General features: G+C 38.7%; 1 protein-coding gene and 1 pseudogene across 4 annotated transcripts; one reads left to right on the top strand and one right to left on the bottom strand.

Annotated features, from left to right (window-relative positions):
- Nucleotides 1-2969: 2969 nt before the first annotated feature.
- LOC125609631 lies at nucleotides 2970-9651 on the bottom strand (annotated as a pseudogene).
- Nucleotides 9652-17062: 7411 nt separating this feature from the next.
- On the top strand, nucleotides 17063-18786 carry LOC125609561 (E3 ubiquitin-protein ligase MARCHF2-like). 4 transcript variants are annotated; one of them, XM_048781057.1, is made up of 7 exons: nucleotides 17063-17300; nucleotides 17374-17596; nucleotides 17670-17755; nucleotides 17824-17970; nucleotides 18185-18287; nucleotides 18366-18478; nucleotides 18554-18786. In XM_048781057.1, the coding sequence occupies exons 2-7, from the start codon at nucleotides 17386-17388 to the stop codon at nucleotides 18641-18643; spliced, it is 750 nt and encodes a 249-aa protein (XP_048637014.1). In that variant the 5' UTR covers nucleotides 17063-17300; nucleotides 17374-17385; the 3' UTR covers nucleotides 18644-18786. The 4 variants fall into 4 exon arrangements, with proteins under 4 accessions (XP_048637014.1, XP_048637015.1, XP_048637013.1 ...); XM_048781058.1 differs by having other exon boundaries at nucleotides 17089-17289; nucleotides 17365-17596; XM_048781056.1 differs by having other exon boundaries at nucleotides 17103-17289.
- The last annotated feature ends 8226 nt before the right edge of the window (nucleotides 18787-27012 follow it).

Below are 27012 nucleotides of genomic sequence, written 5' to 3'. Positions count from 1 at the left end.
GTCTTTCCTTTCTCGGTACTCCCTATTTCACCGAGTCTTCCCGCTTTCTCTCCTCTTCCTCCACCTATAATTCCGCCGCCCGCTCTTACACCTCCTACGGCTGGCAACACTTTGCCACCAACGACTCAAAACAATCATCCGATGGTCACTCGGAGCAAAACCGGGATCACAAAACCCCGGGTTCCCATGTGTCTTCACACAGACACTGTCTTCCTTTTTCTCATGTGCAGGCTGCAAAGGATCCTCACTGGCATGATTCCATGGATGAGGAACATGATGCTCATATTAAACGTGGTACGTGGGTACTTGTACCAAGGCCTCCACCGGGAACTAATATTCTTCGTTCTATGTGGTTATTTCGTCATAAGTTTAATGCAGATGGAACGCTGAAACGCCACAAGTCTCGACTAGTGGTCAATGGCAAATCACAAAAACCTGGCATCGACTGTGAAGAAACATTCAGCCCTGTCGTCAAACCAGCAACAATACGAGCCGTACTTCATCTGGCCGTAGCTCGCGACTGGCCTCTTCGACAACTCGACGTCAAGAATGCATTTCTCCACGGCGACCTTGAAGAAACAGTCTACATGCACCAACCACCAGGATATGTTGACAAGTCTAAACCTCACCATGTTTGCTTACTTAAGCGTTCTTTGTATGGTCTTAAACAGGCACCCCGCACTTGGTACATGAGATTTGCGACGGTGGTTAAGCAACTTGGATTTCGTCAGAGTCGTACTGATCCCTCCCTGTTCGTGTTCAACAATGGAAAACAACTGATATACATCCTCCTATATGTGGACGACATCATCATCACCGGATCAACGACGACACTTATCGAAACCACCATCTCGGCTCTCTCCTCCGCCTTCGACATATCTGATCTTGGTCAGCTACATCACTTTCTCGGCCTCTCAGTCACATACAACGACACCGGATTGTTTCTCAACCAGCAGAACTACGTCACAGATATCCTTCACCGTGCCTCTATGACAAACTGCAACCCGTGTAACACACCAGTTGACACAAAGTCTAAGCTCGCCGCTGATGAAGGCCCTCCAGTCTCTGACCCTTCTCTGTATCGCAGCTTGGCCGGTGCACTTCAGTACCTGACTTTTACTCGACCAGACATCTCATACGCTGTTCAGCAGGTTTGCTTATTCATGCATGATCCACGGGAGCCACACTTCACAGCTCTGAAACGTATTCTTCGCTACATCAAAGGAACAATCCGCCATGGCCTTCAAATTACCAAGTCATCAACCACTGATCTCATTGCCTATTCTGACGCGGATTGGGCAGGATGTCCTGATACACGCCGATCAACTTCGGGTTATTGTGTTTTTCTAGGGGACAGTCTTATCTCTTGGTCCTCCAAACCGCAAAACACAGTTTCCCGTTCTAGCGCCGAAGCAGAATATCGTGGAGTCGCAAATGCAGTGGCTGAAACGGTCTGGCTACGTAACTTGTTCTTTGATCTAGGCTGTCCTCTATCCAAGGCAACGCTTGTGTATTGTGATAATATATCTGCGGTATACTTGTCTTCGAATCCCGTTCATCACCAGAGAAAAAAGCATATTGAGATCGACATACACTTCGTCAGAGAACGAGTCGCTTTGGGTCACATACGCGTTCTCCGCGTTCCGACGCATCTCCAGTACGCGGACATCTTTACAAAAGGTCTGCCATCTCCATTGTTCACAGAATTTCGCTCCAGCCTGAGCGTTCGTGAACCTCCGCTCCGACTGCGGGGGAGTGTTAGTTAGGATATGACAATATCCTAACCATAGGATAAGCATATTCTCAAGTATATCCTTGTATAGTTAAGATACGTTAGATATCAAACCATGTATAAATACTTACCTGTGATCAATGAAATATCCATCGATTCAGTTATACTTTCATGGATCAGCTGACACGAAATCACGGTCCTACGGTGATTATGTGTTAGTGTTACTCGCGCTCAGCATATTTAGTTATACAATGCTAGGCATGGCTAATGTTTCTTGAATGAGGAAACTACAGTCTGAAGTAAAGATACCATGGAGTTTGATCCCTTTGAGCCAAAGTTTTTGGTTTGTTTCTCCTCCGAAGATGGTCAATTGTTCTGTTACTTTTTGAGCATTCTTACATCACCTACTGGTGACTACAAGGAACAAATGCTCGTTCTTCTTATTATGAGAATGGTGCCTATTGGTATATCTCTATGTTTTCACTACAGTTTTGTTTCATCGTTTTTTTTTTTTTAATTCAGTTGTGATACCCAGATCATTGTATTACTACATTTGATTGATATTAAATGAGATTGTTTTTTTTTTAATTATCAAAAAATGAGATTGCTCAAGTGTTTAAGAAAAAAGAGTGAAATCTTCTGACAACACAGTATATAGACTACGAGAATCCAAATCATTTTAGTGGATCAGATCACAACACAGTATATCAGAAAGGAAATTTTGTTGAGGATCTCATCGGTTACTCAGCTCATTGGATCTTCGACAAATCTAATTATACATGTTCAAGTTTCATAAAACATACATATGAATTTTTGTGCCCATACGTAGTACAGGGGACGGAACCACTACTATTAAAATAAAACTCAATTTAGTTTTAAAATTACTTTATTTTAAAGTAAAAACGAAGTAATACGTGGATGTTGATTAAAAAGCTCTTTCAAGTTTCAACACTAAATAGGTAAAGAGTTAGCTACTACACACAAAAGAACTGGTAATGGAATCCTAATTCCTATATGAATTATGAACTTATTTTATGAGAATGAAAAGGGTACAATCAAGATATAATCTAAAACTGATAAACATTAGGCTAAATTTAAATGCATAATCTAGAGAAACCCATGGCTAGAAATTCTCAAGTGGCTTACAAAATCAGCAAAAAAGATCTAATTATTGGGTCTTTGGACGATTCTAACGTTTGAATGAACGAAACAAAAACAGAGAAGACAACAGAGACCATCAATAAATACCAGGAACAATCATGTGTCGCACTTTTTCGCAGTAAAACTTCCAATATTTCCCATACCTTTTACAAAAAAAGATGTAACAAATCGAGAGTGAGAAAAAATAGAATGCGTATATATATGACAAAAAAACCATTCAGGTTTGGTGGCTTACTTTGATCGGCATCGGTCATCGTCTCTCTTGGCTCGATCAAAGAGAAGAATCGTGAGGTATATGACGTAGAAGTATGGCAAGAACTGGTTCAAACAATAATAGTCTTTAATGTATCTCTTGCAACAAGAGATTATAAAACAGACCAAAGAGATGGAGATGGAGAATTTTTTTTTTTTTTTTGAAAAATATTAAATTTTATTCCTCAAAAAAAAAAAAAACCTTTCTACAATGTGTGCATCTCTTAGTCTATCTTTTTCTCATCTTACTCTATGTTAAGCCCCAAAGAAAAAAATAACTACCCCAATATTCACACTCTAGTGCCAAACCAAAACTGCAAAGCACCATCCATTCCTCTTACTCTTTTCATTTTTAATAGACTGAGCTTATTCCTCACTCCCTTATCTATCAGTTTCTTCAAAACGTTTACCGGTATCAGCTTCTCCCCATGCTTGACTCTGTTTCTCTCACGCCATGTTGCATATAACGCAGCCTGAAACGCATATCTGAGACAGAATAACTTCATCTTACCCAAATTGCTTCTCCCGGTGATCAAATTTATGACATCAGCCCATGATCTTGAGAAAGAGCTTCCCATAATTCCTATAGAGAGACTTTCCCAAATCTGGCTTGAATAAGAATACTCAAAGAACAGGTGATCTCTGTTTTCTCCTGCATTTTTACAGAGAACACAAGTCTCAACTACTCCAGGATTCCAGCGAGCAACTCTATCCATCGTGGACAGTCTATTCAAACTTGCCAACCAAGCAATGAAAGCAAACTTCGGAGTGGTTTGAGAGAACCAAACTCCACAAGTCCAAACACATTTTTCCTTTATCTCCCGTGTAAGCTTCCAGGTCTCAGAAGTAAAGAAGGAAGAATGATAACCCGACTCCCTTCTCCACAAACTCACGTCCTCTAACTCCTCACTAAGCGTTGTTCTCATATTAGTCAGCTCCACTTCAATATCATTTAGAATCTCCACCCGATGTCTTCTTCTACGTCTTGAGCTAAAGACCGCTTCTTCCACCGTAGCTTCTTTGCGTATACCCAAATCAATGAATCCCCTAGCCCCCAACAGATCATATATAACTCCTCGATCACTCCATTTTTCTAACCAGAAAGAAGTATGGCGCCCATTACCTATTTCCTTCCTGTAAAAACTCTTTGCTATCTCCCTCAGTTTTAACATTTTCCTCCACATCCAAGATCCAGTTTGACTTTTAATATTCACTTCCCAAAAGCTTCTCTTTCGCAACAGATTTGCCTTTATCCATTTACTCCATAAAGATTTCCCCGCCAACAACCTCCAAATGAGCTTCAAACCACACACTAAGTTCACTTCTTTCAGTACCCTTATACCAAGACCACCTTCAGCTTTTTCTCTGCAGACATCTCTCCAAGCAACTTTAGCATCCGTGGTCCTAAGAACAAGACCAGACCAGAGGAAAGCTGAGCATAGTTGCTCTACTTCTTTAGTACATTGACTCGGCAGACGCAACGCAGCCGACCAGAAGTTAACAATGCTCATTAACACCGCTTTGATCAGCTGCAATCTTCCGGCATAAGACAAGAATCTGCTCGTCCAGGTTTTGATTCTGCATCTTATTTTCTCCACTAGAGGCTGATAGTCTTGCTTCTTCATCCCCTGGGTCATCAAAGGAAGTCCCAGATACCTAACAGGGAGAGTACCCTCCGCTAGAGGAAAGTTCAACAATATTCTGCTTTTCTCTTCCTCAGATACTCCTGTCATATATATTGTAGACTTCTCAATACTTATCTTCAGTCCCGACCAAGCTACAAATTCATCAAACACTGCAAGAGCTCCTTCTATAGATGCCTTTGATCCCTCTACAAACACCATCAAATCATCTGCAAAGCACAGATGAGTGAGGGAGATAGAGTTACAACCTGGGTGAAGTTTGAACTGTTTTGCTACAGCGGCTTTATCTATTTTCCTTGACAGGATGTCCATACAAAGAACAAATAGATACGGAGAAAGAGAACAACCCTGACGGAGACCTCTCGAGCTCTGAAACTAACCCGCAAGTTCTCCATTAACTTGGACTGAGAAGGACAGGCTGGTAATACATAGTATGATCCAATGTATAAATCTTCCTGGAAACCCCATTACTTCCAAACCCTTCAGAACAAACTCCCAATTAACCGAGTCAAAAGCCTTCGAGATGTCTATCTTCATAACACACCGTGGTGAAACAGACTCTCTGTGATAATCCTTCACCATCTCAGAGGCTAGCAAAACGTTATCCATTAGCAACCGTTCCTTAATAAAAGCTGACTGATTATCACTGATGATATTTGGCAAAAGCTTCTTTGGTCTGTTGGCTAAAATCTTGGACACTACCTTGTATAGGACATTGCAACAAGCAATGGGCCTATAGTCCTTCATTTCCATGGAAGCAGTCTTCTTAGGTACTAACGCCAAGATTGTAGAGTTCACACCTTTAGGAAGAAAACCAAACTGAAATACCGACTGAATAGCCACAACAAAATCACGCCTAAGCACTGGCCAAGTCAGCTTGTAGAACTCGCATGGAAACCCATCCGGCCCTAGAGACTTGTTGCTTTTCATAGCAAAGAGAACTTTTCGAATTTCCTCCTCTGTTACTTCAGCCTCTAGATCTCTACAATCATCCAAACTGCATCTAAACCCCATAAGATCACTCAGCTCCTCCACTGTGGTCCCTTTATACTATCCTGGACTAATATTCAAAAGATTCGAGAAAAACCTTTCTGCCTCCTGTTTGATCTCCTGCTGATCAGTGACAGTAGTACCATCTCCTTTTCTCACCTCTCGAATCATATTATGAGCCTGTCGTGTTCTGATGGCATTGTAGAAAGTTTTGTTGTCCTGATCACCAACATCTAACCAGTGCAACTTTGAGCGTTGCTTGAGAAATTTTTCTTCAAGCGAAGCTACGTGCAGCCACTTCTCGTATTCTTCCGCTTCCTCCTGAGCTGCTATCTCATTAGGATGTGTAAGAGTTTGCTTCTGCTTTTCACATAGCAACTCATGAGCCTCTTTAGCTCTCTTATTTAGATTGCCAATACCTTCTCTTCCCAAACCTATCAGCGGTTTCAGGTTCTTGAGCTTCTTTGAAAATCTATATAGAGCTGAAGTAGAGTGAAAGAGAACCTCTGTACTATCCCAAAAATCATGGATCATAGGGAGAAACCCTGGCAGTGTACCAATAGCATTTACAAACTTAAAGGGTCTTCGAATTTTCTCCTGAGATGGCTTCAGCTGAATTCGACAACGCATATGGTCTGAACATCCCCCTTCCTCAAATACAGAATAAGCGTTTGAGAACCGTTTAAGAGCTGCATCATTCATCAATACCCTATCAAGCTTCTTGCAAATAATTCCTTCATCCTGTTTGTTACTCCAAGTAAACAGAGGTCCTTGGTAACCCAAATCAGACAGATGACAGTGAAGCACCGCCCTCTGAAAATCCCTCATCCCACCAGGAACTCTTCCCAAACTCGAGAACCTTGAATTTTCTTCGCCATCCAATATCTCCTTAAAATCTCCCATAATAATCCACTCTTTATTCTTGGACATAGCTGAGTCATGGTGATGACATAGATCATCCCATAACGCCTTCCTCTCCTCACTCTGATTTTTTTGCATAAACAAATGTACAGAGAAACTCCTCCTCATCTTCTAACCTCACTGAACAAGTGATCAGTTGATCAGACTTGTACACTGGGGTAACACAAACAGACTCCCTCCAAAAAACCCAGATTCTTCCTCCAGGATTACAATCATAATTCGTCATCACCGACCACTCCTTAAAACTTTCCCTTATTATCCTTTCAACTTTTTTCTCTTTCACCCTTGTTTCCAAAACACAACCAAACTTCATTTCTTTATTTCCTATCCACTCCTTGACTGCTGAATGCTTAAAGATTTGTTGAATCCTCTAACATCCCAGAAGAAGCACGACATATCAGTTTTTTTTTCCGAGAAAGCCTTGTGCTCTTAGCCGGATTTGCATCTTGAGCTTTTGCCTTTGGCCCCCTTTTCAACCCTTTTTTTTGTTACTGCTTTGTCCTTGCCTCTACTCTGTTGCTCCAGTATATCATCTTCCAAAAGATCGCCTTCTATCTCTCTTAGTTTATCCATATCCTCCAAATTGTCCTCCAGATAACTCTCTAGCTTATCATCCTCTATTTCTCCTTCCTCAACTTCTTCTACATCATCCATATTTAACACCGCAAACTTTGATGCAGAGATCAGAACTTCAGTGACATTTTCCAAAGGTGATCTCCCTACTTTCTCTGGTGAGACGAACTTCCAATTTGATACTGGACTCTTCTCCTGATTATTATTACTCTCTTCTTGATTTTCTTTCATACCCTCTTCTTTGGATTCTTCATTTGAAACCTCCAAACCCTTCGCCTGCTCTTTCTTTCCTTCTTTTGATTTCTCACCACTTTTAATCAGATCATCACTCTTGTTTTTGGCTTTACCACGCTTCACACAAACTCGTTCAGTATGATCCCATTTCTCACACAAATAGCACCTTGCTGGAAGCCAAGGATAATGGAACTCTACTGTGAACTCCTTACCCTCCTTTGAGAATTCAATTTCTTTTGGCAGAGTCTTCGAGACATCAACATTGACGAACACCTTTGCCTCCTCCAGATTAGTGCACGCCAGAGTCTCTGGATGCAACCTATCAGGAAAGCCCACCGTACTAGTCATGAAGCTGAGCCCCTCCCAAGAGTACATGTGTAAAGGAACCTTTCTAAGGAGAAAATTTTACGTTACTAAAGAGAGCTGGTACGGTCCAGAAGAAAGTACTTAAGATCTCAGGAACATAATGGAAATGTTGAGCCAATCCCCATTTGATCTGATGTACAACATGTAATATTGATTGTTGTAATAACATAAAGTAGTGTAAACTCACCATCCAGAGGTTAAGAGAAGACTGGTTTAAGTTTCACTAGCTGTTGTCTTATATGTTGCCACAATCTGCAACAAACCGAGAGAATAAAAATTGTTCATACACATAAAAAAGGTTACGACTTGGAAAAAGGAGTAATCTAACTTCATAAGAGTGTATTATGATCGTACCTTTGATGGGGATTTCCCCTAAACCGAGCATTTCCTGTTTGTCCTCCTGAACTCTTGCCTTTGTCTATCGCAGTCATAGTTTATGTAAATGCAGAGAATCCCCGCCACCAGAATGTATATTGCCAACTGCAAACCAGTGAAGGAGATTATGAAGTCTAAGAGATAGAAATACGCATAGATGTCCCAACTATTGTACCATCGATAGCGTATCACTAATAGAGTTATGCTACTGCATAGACTGATATCTGAAATCTATAATTTTGAGCCATAGTATGCAACGATTTAAACATATGTTCAAATTATAACTCTCTTGTTCCAACTGTAATAAAAGATACCAAGTATTTCAATTACCAGACTTAAAAGGCAATTTTTAGAACTACCTTAGAAAACCTGAATTGTTTTTTCTTTCCCATGAAAGTGGTATCTTTAAGACTTTTTTCATTTGTAACAGACAGGGTATTATTTCTAATGTATCTATTCCTTCTATATTCATCTATGAAGTTCAAATATTTTGCACCTGAGTTCCAAGTTGAACTGGGTGGTTCACAAGGTACATGCCTGGAGATGTATAAATAGAAGGCACCCACACTAGACAGCCCCAACAAATGTAGAAGCCAGCTGAAAAATCAACAATTATTATGGAAAAATCACCAATTATAAAGCTGAAAAATCTGAATCATTTGCTTCTGCATTAGCCATATAAACAAAACCCGCAAGGATATTATGGCCAAACAGTGCAGCAAATTTTGTTCACGGTGATGTACTTTTGATATATGTACCAGACGCATACCTCGGTCATGTGCGATGTCCATGCTGTTTCAGTAACCAGCTTCCCACCCAAAAAATTTCGTGACATACACAAGCATTAGAATGGTGTTCACAAGCATTGAATCAGATACTCTCCCATTTATTTCATACTGGTAAAGAAAAGTATAGGGACCACATATTAGAAGGGTGAGGCTCTCTGATCAAATAAGGACTCAAAGAAACATCCAGGTTATGTCGTAACAAAGTGAGAATATATCTAAAAGTACCTGCTTAATGCAGTAGGTGACGGCAAGAACAGCCCAACACATCATACTAAATCTGCAATTAGTAAAAACCTTGATGTCAAACTTCTTACCAATTCGAGGGTATAACTCCATGCCCTGCAAAGCCCAACGCAAAGGATACATTGAGAATAAGATTGCCTCAAATTGGATTGTGATAATGATAATCTGGACGCAAAGAGTGAGATAAGTTATCATCTATGACTGTTATGATAAGTATTGAATACTTTATGATCAGCAGGAATAACTCACCCAATAGAAGTCGATAATCAGATTACGACATGAACCAGAATCACTTGATGAAGGTGCAACATGAACCTGGTACAAGACAAAAAGACAGAGTTTTAAAAACATTAAAAATAAACAAACTCAACATTAGTAGACACAAAATATGAAGCTTCCGAATATCAGTGCCGAAAATATTTCACCCAAGTGATCGTAGACAATTGCAGGGTTGAATATGCCCGAACCTGAATAGCAAAAGGCAACTCAACTCATATACGTAAAACATAAATACTGTCAAAACGTAATCCAACGTAATGCATTCGAAAGAACTAAACATTGCTTACCACCAAAGACCAAGATAGGTGGCTAATTCACAAAATATGTAGCCAAACCATTGTCCTACAAGAACAGAACCACACAGTTGTTTATTTGCATCACACACAAGGGTAACTGATACTTAAGTAGAGCCATCTGTCGAACCTTGTAAACTGGTCGGTTTCCCGTTGGAGAAACTGGGCCTTCAACTCTTTTACCAGGAAGAAGAAGCTGAAGAGCAGCCTCAAATGCTCTGTAGCAAAAGATAATCTTCCAAGCCATGGCAGTGGGTCTTGGACAATTGTTGATGAGAGCCCTTAAACTCCATTCTCCCACAAGAAGCCAAAGGTCTGTTTTAGCTTATAGAATCATACTTGTAGATAACAGTATATGGGCTCGGTATTGTCCGGTTTATTCTTTAATTATGATGTAAACCATATTGGTTATTTCTGGTTTAGATAAGGCTTAGCTATATAAGCTTGTAACTAACTCTTAGATCATTAATGAGAAAATCTGAGTTTACATCTAAACAATAAAATGGTATCAGAGCTTTTCCGCGAAAATTCATACGATTGAGCTCAGATTCATCGTTTTCTCATCGATTTCTCATCGTTTCTGGTTGATTTCATCGTCGATTCGTTCATCTGAAGCTGAATCTATGGTTGATTTGATCTCTGAAGTATCCAACTCTCGTTTGTGAACTTCTTCTGATCTTCAAATCCATTTCAAGCTTTGATCTACATCAATGGCGAAACAAGGACGTAAAGCAAGAGGTCGTACACCTATTTCTCCGGATCGGACTCCGATCTCAACTCCCACAGCTCTGATGGATGTCGCGATAACTCCAGGCAACGTATTGACGAGCAATCGCGATCGTCATCCAGCTTTTCCGGCGAAGAATGAATCATATGACAATGTTCACAGTCCATTCTTCCTTTACTCAGCGGATATCCAGGTCTGTCGATAGTTACTCACACTCTAGACGGACCAAACTACAACAACTGGTCTATTGCTATGCGTTTGAGCTTAGATGCGAAGAATAAGCTTAGTTTTGTGGATGGATCGCTACCTAGACCTGATTTGGATGATAGTATCTTTAAGATCTGGAGTAGATGTAACAGTATGGTGAAGGCGTGGTTATTAAATGTTGTGAACAAAGAGATCTATGACAGCATTCTTTACTATGAAGATGCAGTGGAGATGTGGAATGATTTGTATTTGAGGTTCATAGTAAGCAACCTTCCGAGGAAGTATCAGCTTGAGCAAGCAATCATGACCTTGAAGCAGGATAGTCTTGATCTCTCTACATATTACACGAAGAAGAAGACACTATGGGAACAGCTGGCTAATACCAGGACTACCACGGTGAAGCGTTGTAATTGTGATCACATCAAAGAGTTGATTGAAGAAGCTGAAACCAGTAGGATCATTCAATTCCTTATGGGATTGAACGAGAACTTTGCGAACATCCGAGGACAGATTTTGAACATGAAACCACGACCTAGCTTGACTGAGATCTACAACATGCTGGATCAAGATGAGAGTCAGCGATCAGTTGGGAGTAATACTTCGAAGAATCTCTCAAATCCTTCTGCGTTTCAAGTTCAAATGTCACCTCCTGCTGAGCAATCTCATACTCTCTTAGCTCAGACAGGTTATCAGAAACCTCGGTGTTCACATTGTCACAAGATAGGGCATATGGCTGATAAATGCTACAAACTACATGGGTATCCTCCTGGTTCTGGTCCTCCTAAATGGAAGAAGCCTCAGACTATTGGTACTACCAATCTTGCAGCTCTGCCAGCTCAAGTCACAACAGACCAGCAGATAGAGAAGTCAGAGGAGATGTCGAGGGATCAGATTCAACACATGATCTCGTACTTAAGCTCCAAGCTTCATGTCTCGCCGATTGAATCCATACCTGAAAATTCTTGCGCTTCGACTTCAAATTCCGTACCTATAATCTCACAGGTTACAGGTACTTTCCTTGATCTATACTCAAAATCCTATTTTGACATGCTCGTATCTTCGGTTTATACAGAACCGGCAGTGTCTCTTAGAGCTTGGGTATTAGATTCAGGGGCAACTCATCATGTTTCTCATACTAAAGATCTTTATGTTGAGTATCGTGCATTAGAAGAAACCTATGTTACTTTACCTAACGGTTATACCGTTCATATAGAAGGCATAGGATTCATTCAACTAACTGATGCTATCTCTCTACATAATGTGCTTTATATTCCTGAATTTAAACTCAACTTGATCAGTGTTAGTGTTTTAACCAAAACGTTGAACTCTAAAGTCAGTTTTACTTCTGATCAATGGTTTATTCAGGAACTTACAAGGGAATTGATGATTGGTCAAGGTAGTCAAGTTGGAAACTTATTTGTTATGGATTTCAATAAGAATAATCAGTCTGTTTGTTTACAAGGTAAGTCTACCATCTGTTCCTTTCCACCAGTTTGTTCTAGTTTCACTGTTGATTCTTCTACTTGGCATAATAGATTGGGTCATCCGTCTAGTTCTAAGATAGATGTTCTTTCAGATATGTTATGTTTCAAAGCTTTAAAGAATAATAAACAAGATACTCATGTTTGTCATATATGTCATCTTGCAAAACAGAAACATTTACCATTCAAATCACGAAATAACATCTGTTCCACTGCTTTTGAACTTGTTCATATTGATACATGGGGTCCATTCTCTGTTTCTACTAATGATGGTCATCGTTATTTCTTAACAATAGTAGATGATTATAGCAGAGCCACTTGGATTTATCTAATGAAAAACAAGTCTGATGTGTTACATGTGTTTCCTACGTTTATTGCAATGGTTGAGAATCAATATAAACTGAAAGTACAAGCTGTTAGGTCTGATAATGCACATGAATTGAAATTCACTGAATTGTTTCTTGAGAAAGGCATTCTTGCATATCATTCATGTCCTGAAACACCTCAACAGAATTCTGTGGTAGAGAGAAAGCATCAGCATATCTTGAATGTAGCTAGAGCTCTTTTTTTTCAATCAAATGTTCCACTAGAATTTTGGGGAGATTGTGTCTTAACGGCTGTTTTCTTGATCACTAGGCTTCCTACTCCGGTTTTAGAAAACAAGTCTCCCTTTGAAAAACTTACTAACAAAATACCAGATTATCATTCTCTAAAGAGTTTTGGGTGTTTATGTTATTGTTCTACATCTCCTAAAGGTAGACATAAGTTTGAACCTAGGGCCAGAGCTTGCATTTTCTTAGGTTATCCTACGGGGTATAAGGGATATAAGCTTCTAGATATAGAGACACACGCCGTTTCTGTCTCACGACATGTCCTTTTTCATGAGTATATTTTTCCTTTGGCATCGTCAAATATCAATGACATGACCAAAGACTTATTTCCTCATGCTTCCTCACCTGCTATCCCTGATGTAGTGCCCTCTGGAACTACATTGTCTTATGTACATCCTCCTTCTGATGTATCATCTTCTGAGACTTTGACTCCTTTCGGGTCTAAGTCCCACAGACCAAAGAAACCTCCTAAACACTTGCAGAATTTTCATTGTTATAACACTTCCTCTCACGTTCCTTTTCCAATGTCCAACTACATTTCTTATTCCTCTTTGTCTGAGCCTTTTCGTGCTTTCATAAACACCATTACAAAAGACTTTATTCCACAAACATATTCAGAGGCAAAAGATCATAAGGTAGGGGTTGATTTGATGGGCTTGGAGATTGGAGCTATGACGAGAACAAATACATGGAGTATTACAACTCTTCCTCCAGACAAGAAAGCTATTGGTTGTAAATGGGTGAACACAATCAAATATAACGCTGATGGCACTATAGAAAGACCTAAATCACGTTTGGTGGCGAAGGGATATACGCAACAAGAGGGACTAGACTATGAAGAAACGTTCTCCCCGGTTGCTAAACACACATCTGTTCGAATGCTTCTTCTCTTAGCAGCAAAGATGAATTGGTATGTGCATCAGTTAGACATTTCCAACGCTTTCTTGAATGGAGATCTCACAGAGGAGATATACATGAAAGTTCCACCAGGCTACTCTGAAATCACAGGTGAAGTTCTTCCTAAGAATGCAGTTTGTAAGCTTCACAAGTCGATTTATGGGTTGAAACAGGCCTCAAGGCAGTGGTTCCTCAAACTTTCTACTACGTTGACTGGAATGGGATTCTTCAAGGTCGAATTCAGATCACACCTTGTTCATGAGGTATAAGGAGGGAGTCATATTGGGCGCGCTTGTATATGTTGATGATATACTTGTTGTGAGTAATGATGATGCGATGATACAGAAGTTCATTACGGGGTTGCAAGCTCATTTCAAACTTCGTGATCTTGGCACTGCTAAGTATTTTCTTGGTTTAGAGATTGCAAGATCATCGAAGGGTATTTCAGTTTGTCAACGAAAGTATATCTTGGAGTTGCTTTCTACGACAGGTTTTCATGGAGCTAAAACATCTACTATTCCGATGGATCCAAGTATCAAGTTTTTGATTGAAGAAGGTGTTCCATTATCAGATTCTTCTTCATACAGAAAGTTGATCGGGAAGTTGATGTATCTACACACAACTCGTCCTGCTATTTCGTATGCGGTTAACACCTTATGTCAATTCTCTCATGCACCTACTGATATTCATCTGAATGCTGCACATAAGGTTTTGAAATATCTGAAGGGCACAGTGGGTCAAGGGTTGTTTTACCCAGCTGATAACAAGTTTGATCTTCGGGGATTCTCGGATTCAGACTGGGCGGCTTGTAAAGACACCAGAAGATCAGTCAGTGGAATTTGTATGTTTGTTTGTGATTCCTTAGTCTCTTGGCGATCTAAGAAGCAGGACACGGTCTCTTGTAGTACAGCGGAAGCAGAGTTTCGAGCTATGGCGCTTGCCACTAAGGAGATGATCTGGTTAGCTCGATTGTAACTTGAGTTTCGAGTTCCATTTCAGCCTCCAGCGTATATCTACTGCGACAACACATCTGCTATATACATTGCTAACAATTCTGTCTTTCATGAACAGACTAAGTGGGTGGAGTTGGATTGCTACAAGACCCGTGAAACTATTGAGAGTGGCTTTCTTAAGACGATGTATGTGAAGACAGGAAACCAATTAGCTGATTCATTGGCTTTACACCCTGCACCATTCCGGGATCTCATAAACAAGATGGGAATGAATAACATTTTCATATCTCCATCTTGAGGGGGGCTTTTAGCTTATAGAATCATACTTGTAGATAACAGTATAAGGGCTCGGTCATGTCCGATTTATTCTTTATATAATTATGATGTAAACCATATTGGTTATTTCTGGTCTAGATAAGGCTTAGCTATATAAGCTTGTAACTAACTCTTGGATCATTAATGAGAAAAACTGAGTTTACATCTTTTTTTTTTTTTTTTTTTTTTTTGCTCAACTTCAACTGATTCATTCACCCATAAACTTGGTACAAGACATTTTGACACACAATGTTTCTACCACATATACAACACTGCATCTTAGCAACACTCTGGAACACTCACTAGGTGAAAACTCACTCGGATCCAGCGCAGCCTAGAGTACAATGCTGTATTTTTTAACCACAGTGAGATGAGAGAGCTCCACGACTCGAAGCAAACCATCTCTTAAACCACCTAATTAGACCTCATGATACAGACACGTTTACTAACTTAATGAGACAATCCTAAAAACGAGATTACAAATTATACCAAGCTGTTGGTCCCTTAAGATCGGCGTGATAAACTTGACCCAACAACATCATCACCTTAGGCGTGTTCCCGCATTAGTTTTGTACCACCAGCTTTCAACGTGCTGATCCTCAGCCATAAAACCGGACAAACCTATCCGGAATGAAAGATCGAGCCTTGGTAGCCAGCACGAACCGGAACTGTGAATCCAAGTTTCCAGCGGTGTGGGGCTCGGACCACCGACTAAATTGATTTTCGCCGGCGCTGGGATGTCGAACCACCACCACGTACCCCTTAAAGGTAAGCTCCTCCAGTCGACCACTCCTTCGTCGCAGACCTTCGGTACATGTTATCCCCGAAAACCAGAAGACAAACCACCTTTCACTCGCCGTCAATCCTTGCCTCCGAAAGTCTCACCTCCATGTGCGAAGGTAGATCCATGACGGAGAACTCATCACACCGAGTCACGCGCCACCACCGGTTAGGAATCGCCACAGATCTGTAAAGGGAAAATCAGATCTTGCTCATCCTCAAGCTCTAAACGCCGACCCACTTCTCTTTCGTCGCCACCACAGCCTCGCCGCTGTTCCAGAGGGAGCCGGAATGCGACGCCAACGGATCCGGAGATCCGCCGGGAAAATCCCAACTAACCCAGAATCAACGAGCAAGGAGACCAGATGAAAGACAGAAAAGAAGAGAGCAAAGGAAAAAGGAGATGAGGGGAAAGGAGGAGCCTCCGGCACCGGCACCGCCGGACCGGAGTTAGGGTTTCACGGCTTTGATGTTAGAGATGGACGAGAGCGTTTGTTAGAGAGAGAAGTTTTAATCTGAGTTTACATCTAAACACTAAAAGTCTGAACAACAGAACCATCCTGGTGAATCATCTGCATTATCAAGGAATGAAACTAAACATCAATAAAAGAAGTGTAACTATTACTTTTCAAGGAGTCTACTGCAGTCAAACTCAACTTTCTATATCTATAATATTATGAAAGATCTGAATAATAAATTACATAATAAAAATGGCCACAGGTCCCCAGGCATAAATTTATAATCAAACAAAAGAAAATATTATGGACTAACAAATGCACCACCCATGTTTGCTTAATTTGAAAACTCACAATCGCAGTAGTCCTGGCGTTCGGAAGTAAACCGAACCGAGATTCTCGGTTTCCGGTTTCGGTTTCAATACAGTTTGGATCGGCGACTTGTAAATTCGATCGCTTCTTGGTTCAGTCACATGCTCTCCACGTGTTTTTTTTTAATTCCAGTTTTGCGCTCAGACTTTTCTTTTCCAATCCCAATCAGTTGCTCTCAAATCTCAAGGATCTTCGTCGTCTCTGTGTTCAACACATAGTAGTAATGAATCGGTAGACCGGAGTAAACAGGATCCCACAAACCGGGATTCTCGGTTTTTAGTTTCAATATGGATTATTGCTAAATACCGATCGGCTACTTTTTCTAAATTCGATCTGTTCTTCCAACCGATCGGTTTACTAAACCACGTGTCACTAACAGATCGACATATTTTTAAATTCCAGTTTCGCCCCTCAGACTTTTCTTTTCTGATCTCAATCAAATCTCCTTTCATCATCTTCATCTCTCTCAAAGCTCAAAGATCTTCGTCGTCGTCGGCTCTGTATTGAACACATAGTGATGAATTGATCGAGACAATCAAATAAATCCTTACCACCACTCTGATTCGCAGCTATAGTTCACCAAGCAAAGGCTGAGCGAACTACAAGCAATGCTTGGCTTCGAAGAAAATCATCGAGAATTGGTTGAATTCGTGTAAGCTTCCTTTGAGAATTACCCTAGATCGAGTTTTCTGATTGAGAATTTTGTTGATTTCAAGATATTTTAGAATGTTCAAGAGATGCAGTTAGTGCCTAGTGATGATGACCGGAGGAACGAAGAAGAGATTCTATTCGACGAATCCACATCCACCAACGAAATCGTAGCAGCGGAAAGGGGTGATCGTGTTGTAGAGATAGCTGAGAGTGGTGATGATGACGATGACGACGACGAAACTAGGCATCTCGTTGCTGTAGATCAACCCCAATGTCGAATTTGCCTAGACGTTGGAGGTATGAACAAGGCTTTCTTGATCTCATAACTGAAAACGACTTTGATTCTTGTTGTAAATGGTTGCATTTGCAGGGGAAGATCTGATTGGTCCGTGCAATTGTAAAGGTACTCAGAAGTACGTTCACAGATCTTGTCTCGACAACTGGCGCTCCACCAAGGTATATACTAGTTTCTATCAAGTTTCTTCTTTTTTTTTGTCTGTTCTGAATGCTGGTTTATGTTTCAGGAAGGTTTTGCGTTTTCGCATTGTACAGAGTGTAGAGCTGTGTTCAAACTCCGAGCCAATGTTCCTCCTGACAGATGGTGGTTGAGATTGAGATTTCAGCTCCTCGTTGCTAGAGATCATGCTTTCATTTTCATCACTGTCCAGATGGTACATTACTTGTTCTCCTATGTAGACTAGAATACACTTTCTTTTACCATGTTTATCTGCTTCTTGACTCTCGTTTTGACCAAATCTGTTGTTTAATGTTGCATTCATAAACCCACACATGAGATCCCTTATGTATATTTGGATTTGGATGATACCTGTGTGAAGTTAAGTCAATGAATTTATATTGATGAATAAAGTCTTCATGTCTCAACAGGTTGTAGCGTTCTTGGGGTTACTAGTTTACAAGTTCTACGGTGAAGAACTACGTGAGATGTTCGGTTATGAGGAACATCCTTATGGCTTCTACACATTAGCTGGTAACACCTCTTCTCGCTTTCTACCATCATCTTTGAGATATGGGTCTCAATATCCAATGAGTCTGTTTTATGTTGCAGTTTTGGCCATTGTCTTGGTAGGACTACTTTATGGGTTCTTCATCGCAATTATATGTGGTCAAAGGATCAATGAGCGGCACTACCATGTTCTTGCCAAACAAGAACTCACAAAGGTGCAGATTTTTCTCTTGTTTATTTACTTACTGTGATTGGTTTCCTTGATATACAACATTGTCTTTCTGTATCAGGAGTATATAGTGGAAGACCGAGACTGCAAGAATGTTCCTGACCTTGACCAGAGTCATGTAATGGAACTTAGAATGTTGGGACTTTATTGAACATAAATATGAGAAAAGAGTTTGCTGGATCTATACTCTTCATTTCACCTGTAAATTATACTCTTCATTGATTCTAAGGTTGTTTCAACGATTCTGTTAAGTGATTTTCTCGAAGTTTATTTTATTTATACTCTTCATTTCAACGATTCTGATGAAACTGTGAGCTTTACACAGTAATGTATTGGATGATCATCTCTTTTTCTTCTTCATCGTTTCGTTATCCTAGCGTTGGGATCTATATATACCATACCCAGCCGAACTGAACCCAAATTGTCTGCTTCTCAATTCAGAACCGGTTATAAGTCTGTTCAGTTTAGTAGTCGGTCCCGTCGGTGGTTTCGGTTAGGCAAAAACAAAATTAATCTGATTCTGATCAAAATTACGCAAACAAACCGAGAAAATGAACTGAACTAACCAAAATTAATTGAAAATAATCAACTTTAAATAAAAAAAAAAATCAGTTTAAACATAAATTTAACTGGAACAAAAAAAGTTAAATTTACCATAATTTTAGAATATCAAATAACAGAAGATTGAACCAAAATTTTCTAGTTCAATTCGTAAGTGTGGTCAAACAAACTAACCAAAACCCTAATTATCAGAATAAAACAAAATTGTATGCCTATCTATAAGGATGACAATTGATGTACTGGACCGCGGGTATGGACTTGTAAGGGTTTGGTGTGGGGCGGGTTTGGGCCGAGAAATCTACAACCCACAAAATAGCGGGCCTCGCTGGATGGGGCTTAGTTGGTACCGGGCTCGATGCGGGACGGTCCACTGCGAACCGCGGGATGCCCTAGATCCTGCTTGCCTTTCGTCATTTGTGGTTCTGCCTCTTCAATCTTCACTTGAAAAAACAAAAAGAAAAAGAAAAACAGAGAAAGCGACGACGATGTAGTTCACCGCGTGAAGAAATGGAGCTCTGACGGCGGCCGTTCGATGTCCAGTGCTCACCACATAGTCTTCGATCTTCAGCAGAGAAGCTAAGCAGAGAAAGCTCCAACAAAGTCGATTTTTCTTCTTCGATGTCTCTTCATGAGCTTCTAAGCTTCACAGTTCGGACATGCATGTACAACTTGTAAGCTTCTTCTTCTTATCTTCACAGATCGGACATTATATGACTGTTATTTTTTTAACAACTTGATTTTGATTTTGTTTTGATCAATCTAGTGAATCACCTGAGCTTCTCTTCCTTGTCGTTCCACCACCGAAGCCTCTCTTTGTCTTCGTTCCATCACCTGAGCTCCGACGACGGTTCCATCACCTGAGCTCCGACGCCGGCGGTTTTTACTCATGAGCTTCCAAACTCCACACATCGAACATGCATGTAGTATTTCAGACAAAAAATTAAGTTTTTTTTTACTTAAATCTTTGCTCTAACTCTTGTATTTTTTCCAGGTTGTTAGCTAAATTAGTAAAGCGTTATGTTAAATCCATGTAATAAGAAGATCAACAAGATCTAAAAGGTACTTATCTAGCTTAGCGATATGTAGTTTGTGTTATGTCTTTGAGTTATTGTCTGTTTGTGTCTTTAGCGATATGTAGTTTGTGGTTTCTGTCTGAGACATTGGAGGTTAGCGATATGTAGTTTGTGCTTTGTGCTTGAGACATTAGAGTTTAGCGATCTGTAGTTTGTGCTTTGTGCTTGAGACATTAGAGTTTAGCGATCTGTAGTTTGTGCTTTGTGCTTGAGACAATTCACTAATTCATAGTCGTGTTGTATTTGTTTTGTGGGTTGTTTTGAGGCGTTGGAGTGATGGTGAACAAGGAGGCGACAGTTCCATCATCTTCTTCTCCTCTTTGGAGTTAAGACTTTCATTCCAATATAACAGCTAAAGGACCTCGGGTTAGTGCTTCTTACGCAGAACTAGTAAGCATTGATAAAAGAGCTCGATGTCTTATTGTCTTGTGTTGAACTAGTTCGGTGAATCTTCGCTGCATAGCTTATGAAAAATCATTCTGAGTATTTTAAGGGTGATTGTTCGTAAGCTATGCGTGTAGATTCACTGCAAAGTTAAGACAAGACTAGTGTCTTACTGTCTTCTGTTGCATTGTAGTCTCATGTGTTATCTCTGATATGTATTTTCTTTTTGTTTGTGTCACGCGTATGAATATGTGTTGTCTCGAGCTCTTGGAGTGATGGTGACCAAGAAGGCGTCAGCACATCAGCCTACCATTTATATGAGCAGCTTTAGGACCTCAGGTTAGTCTCGGTTCTTGATGTGAGTGTGATTGTGCTTAGCTTAGTCTCGGTTTGAGTCAAATTTAGTTGATGTTTTGCTTAGAACTCTCTGGGTTGATAGGAGAACTCGCTGAATTAATTGGAGAACTCGCTGTATAGACAGGATAACTCATTGCCTTGCTTGTCTTGCTTGTATAGATAGGAGAACTCATTGTCTTGGTTGTGACACCCCCAATCGTAGATGACCGGAAATGACACGGTCGATGTTCCTCGATGGTCGATCTGAGGTTATTAGAATAATTCCGATCGCCTTAAACCAACAATCAAAGAACACCAACGCTCCTATCGGATACCACTCTAGGCTTTTCAACCCGAGAAAGCAATACATGATAGTTAGTTCGTCCGAACAAGGACTAATATCATATGGATCCGTACTTAAAAAAAAACATTATTTATATATCATTCAAAATCATCTTACAAAATTTGTTATAAATTAACCTCGAGGTTTTGGGTCAACAAATCTTATACATAAGAAATATCAAAACGACTTTGCAAGGATAATAAAACTACCGTTGGCTAATGTTGTTCCTTTCCGTCCTAGAGTAAGGTCTCCCGTCTACTGGTTACCTGCATCACAAATGAATCATGAGTAACTAATTTACTCAGTGAGCCTAGTCCCGCACCCCAACATATATTAATAATATCTCAAGCAATCAACTCCATTTGTATGCAGTGGAAATATATTCCATAACTAATAAAAATACATATATAAGCCTTTATCATTCCATCGATGTGAATCTTATCTTAAACATCATCTCCATGACACCCACCATTCACTCATACTTATAATATATATATATAGACTAAACTCGGAAAACCACCAAGGCTAACCATGCCTAGCGGGGAAATAAATATAACCATCATCACCATTAGATATTCCAAGATCGAACATCTAACGCTGCATGCAGTTACACGGCCTCCAGGGTGCGACCCCATCATCATGTCTTCGTGACCTTGTTCCGTATCGCAGGAACAATTCACGGTAATGCGGGAATTTTCGGGAGAGTGAGTATACAATAAGACTTCACATGATTTATACTTATATATTTAATACTATACATATGTATTAGTACTTGAGAACAAGTACTAAGGTTTGGAATAAACCTCTGTGATCATTCATAAATATTTAGTAAGTGTTTACACTAAGTAAACACTTCACCAATTCAATATTTGATCAAGAGACAAAGCCTATCAATCATCTACATTCAGTATTGATCAACCATATATCTAGACTCACCTTTAAATCCATGAGATTGGCTAAGGAAGACTATACTCGAGCTCAAGCTAATCACACTCGGCTTCTGGAATATTCTTGATTTAAAATCACCACAAGGATCCGGCTGATCCGAACACTATCCTTGACCATCTGTACCAATAACAGAACGGTTGGAACAAAGGTTAATCAGTCCGGTTCAACCCCACAGTTCAAGATTCAGGACAGCTACTAAGGCAAGTTCAAGGCAGCTTCAGTTCGGTTCAAACATAAATCGTTTCAGCTAAGTTGTCTAGATGGTAGGGGACCATGAACTGAACTAATATAAATCCACACAAGGGATTAAGAAATTAATCCAGAGAGGAAGAACAACAACTCAGCCAGCTAGTTACAATCTAAACTGATCTGGATCAAAAGGCAAAACAGTTTACCGGTTCAAATCAAACACTGTCTGAACTCAATTGATACTCCACTTTAAGATGAAGCCACGCCAAACCTGATCAGTACCACATCAAGAAAAGGTCGGACTCAATCAGAACAAAGCTGAATCACAGTCAATCCAACAAAAATGCTCACATAAAACTGATCCACACAACAACTTACATCTTTACCGATTAAAATCAAAGGCTGAAGAACATGGGTGATTCTCAACTTCAGGATACCAAATCTCCAACTCTTTACCACACAAATACTCACTGATTAAAGTCACAAGATGGTGAGAAAGGGTCGTCCAAGCTCACTCCTCATCTCTGAATTTTTTTCTGAATTTTTCATGAATTTTTCTTTGAATTTTTCTGTCACTTTTCTCTCTTCTCTCTCTGATTTTTCTGTGTTTCTCACAGGTTTATGCACGACCAAACTGGTGGAGAAAGAGTTAAATATGGTAGGAAGTTACTTCAGGTGAGGGTTTCACAAAACACAAGGCAAGGCTGAGGGGAGCATGTGGTGAGCTGTTTCATTCCTTCCATCAGCAAGCAGCTGACCTTTCCCTCCCATAAAGAAACTTCAAGCAGGTGTGCCTTGCACATGACTGATCATTCAACAAGAAGGCAGGCAAGAAGGTGCATGGCACATGACTGGTCCAGCCAGAAAGCAAGCACACAAGCTGGTGCAACTCACATGACTGATTTAAATTAACAAGCAACTCAAACTATTCCTAGCCAGTTCTCGACCAAATGTTTTCTCGTCCATTGAATCTTGTCTTGCTTTTATAGAAAATCTTCCAGCTTGAATAAAACTTGACCATAATAATTAAAACTCGACCAGAACTATCAAGAGTGGGTATTTTGGCCACGAAACAGTCCCGTCGAGAATAATTCACCAGGTCAATTTTTATTTTTAATTCTGATCGACCAATCGTCAAACTCATCTTAAAGAATTTTCTCGACCAAAATTATTTCTGCTCGTGAGGGTTATTACATTGGTAGTCTTGCTTGTCTTGCTTAGAACTCATTTTCTCGCTGTCTTTCTTTGAACTTGATATGTTGTCTTTGCTTGTTGTTTGAGAATGTTAATGCTTCTTGTCCTCAAGCACGTTTGAGAATGTTAATGTTGCTTGTTAATGTTGCTTGTCCTCAAGCACGTTTAAAATTTAATTTTTAAGTAACTAATTTTTCAAAATTTAATTAAAAATAGTAACAAATTTAAAAAAACCTACCTCCACTTAGTCACGTATTAGGTCACAAGCCGTAACTTACAATTAAATAATTATCTAAAAAAAAGCAACAACCAAAACATGAGAGACCATGAGATCCAGAGACGACTCAGAAGAGCAGTTCACTTTGAATACTGACTACTCGCATCCAGCTACCTGTGACTTGGGGACTCAACAACTCATGGCCAGACTTGCTGCAGAAGATGAGATTGGTGATCTGAGAGCCGATGGTGCTAATGAGGGAAAGAAGCAAGCAAGGAAAAGAAAGCTCATCAGTCTTGTCGATTCAGAAGAAGAATCTTATGTTGAAATCACACCCCCAACCCGATTAAGCAAGCCTCAGAGACAAACAACTTATGGAACAGCCACGCGGAAGCCCATGTTACAATCCACTCTAGATGGTGGTAGTGGCTCGTCTGCAAGGGCTTCTAATCAGACGAAGGTTCCGTTGAAAGCCGTGATTAGGGGAGGAAGAAGAAATGCATCAACTCAGGGCTTGTCTAGTGAGGCGCGAAAAAACAAGGGGTCCTCTAGTCAGTCGCAGAAGAATAAGAAGAAGATTGAAGAGGAGATACCGGATTTTGATGATGATTTGGAAGAAGTTGAGTTGGACGAAGCTGAAATCGATTTGGAAGACATGCAGAATAGGCAAAGGTCTGACGTGTGGAAGGATTTCACTGTGGTTGAAAAACCAGTGGAGATATGAAAGCTGTATGCAATCATTGCAAGAATGAGTATGCGTGGTATTCTCACTCGCATGAAGCAAGTGGGTTGAGGAGGCATCGAACGAGATGTAAAATGTATCTAAAAAATGGAGGAAGGAAGCAACAACTCAATACCGAGGGGAAAGTAGTATCTCGCAAGTATGATCATATTGTGTTTATGCAGTTGATAGCAAAGACAATTGTCCAGCACATATTTAAATATATATAAAATAATTAATATATTTATATATCATTATAACAATTATTAGTTATTTTAATTTATTTATAAATATTATCTTATGTGAAAACATGTATATATATATATATATCATATGTAAATAGTGTTTAAATAATATATTTTATTTTAGTTATATATGCAATCTAGGTTTAAAAATTTCATTGATTTACTTATTTATTTTTGGTGTTTACTGAGTTGAATTCTTACTACAACTATTTGAATTTTAAATAGCTAAAATCATATTAAATGTTATTAAAATTTCATTTTTATTTTATATTTTTAAATATATATTTGTAATTTTTGTCATTTATTATGTATCCTTTTGATAAAATATTAAAAATATATTAAGATTGTATTATTTTAGCATATATATATTTTGAATCTATTGACAAACATAAATTATCAATTCTTATTAGTTATTTAGTTTAAAGTTAGTTGTAACATTAAGAAGATATTAAATGATCAATATATGAAGCAGATGGGTTGATGGTTGATTTATATTATTAAAAATATTTTGTTTCCACTTTTAATCTTTTGATCTAAACATATATATAGAAAATATTTTTTGTTGTTTTATTTTATTTTTACTATATTATTTAAGGTAAAATATTTTAAAAAATATCTTCTTTAAAAAATATATTCATTATTAGTTATTAAATAAAATATCAAAATTATATATATATATATATATAGTTTAAGAAAACATTATGATAAAAATAAGGAAATTAAAAGCAAAAAATTATGAAACAAAAAGGAAAGTAAAATAAAAAATTATAATAATGGTATTATGCATAATCATAGGACAATGACGGAGATTGAGGAACTTGAGCTGACGCCACTGACACAGCCTTCTCTGGAAATGAAGGAAAGTTGGGTTCTCAAACCAACTATGGCTTGGAGGAGTCTTGTCTGTGTCCTGCATCATAGCGATAACCCTGTCGAAGACTCTGCCTCACGACCACAACGTTCCACCATTAACGAAAGACAATAGCACCATTGCAATTCCAGTGGCATTGAAGTTTTTCAATGCCCAAATATGTAAGCTAATCAGTTTTGATCAATTTTAAATTCATTACTAGCTACTAAATGAATGTAAATGTTACTAAGTTTCTTCTCTTTAAATGTTTTGATGATCCAGCCGGAAAACTCCCAGAGAGGAATAACGGGTCTTGACGGGGAGATTCTTGCTTGAACGATGGCAAGTTTCCAGGGAGCTCTTACCCACATTTGGCAGGAGGGTACTATGATGCTGGAGGTTCGATCAACTCCAACTTTCCCATGTCATTCTTGTTTGAACGGGAAACGGTACTCAAACAGTGAAACGTTTGATTTCAGATGTGGGTTAATCAAAGACGTCTTATTGATGGTTGGAAAAGCGTTTAGTCGGTTAAAACCTTGGGACCGTAGTATCAGCAAGCAAGACGGATCTCTGGACAACCATCAATAAGTCCAAAGCAAGAAAGGTTGGCCAGACCGTAGTTGCTCCGAGCCTCCGACCTCAAATATATATTTTGATAACCATCTTTTTATCCTTTTTTTTTTTGTTTAATTTTATATTATTAAAAAAATTACACAATCATATTAAGCATATAATAAAAAATAGATTTTTTCTTATATTTTATATTTTAAATTTTTTAGAACGACTATAAATTACTAAAAATAGTAATTATCTCACATCTAAAATTTTGTGATCAATGTCTTAACTTTTATTTGTTCAAGCAAAAAAAAAAATGATCATAAATCGTATGTTTATGAAGTCTCATTAATAGATATTCATATTATATATATTTATATCAATATCATTTAATTAAATTATATACTATATAAAAATATGTTAATTTCAAATTTTCCAATGATAAATTATAGAGAAATTAATATTTTAATTTTGTAATTTGAATTAACAATTCTCACATTAAAATTTTTGTTACAGAAAATATACAAATATTAAAAGAATCATATGAGTAGGAATAGTCAATAATAAATTTTTATATTAAAATATACTATATATATATATCTATGTCAATATCACTAAAGTATAATTATATACCATATAAAGTAATCAAAATTATTGTTTTGATTTATTTACCAAAAACATGATTGTAAATTAACAAAAAGTATTGATTTTGATTTATGTGCTCAAAAAATATTGATTTTGATTGATGTGCTTACTCTAATGTATATACTTCTATGTAGACAAATTATATTTTAAATAGGTGGTTTCTAATATGTTGTTTGATCCTTACAATCCCAAAAGTGCACTTCTTCAAACAAAGTAATTTTAATATTGGAATCACTATATATATTTTATTTCATTC

The sequence above is a fragment of the Brassica napus genome, chromosome A5, assembly GCF_020379485.1.
Source record: "Brassica napus cultivar Da-Ae chromosome A5, Da-Ae, whole genome shotgun sequence".
NCBI lineage: Eukaryota > Viridiplantae > Streptophyta > Magnoliopsida > Brassicales > Brassicaceae > Brassica > Brassica napus.
This window is presented reverse-complemented; position numbering and strand designations above follow the sequence as displayed.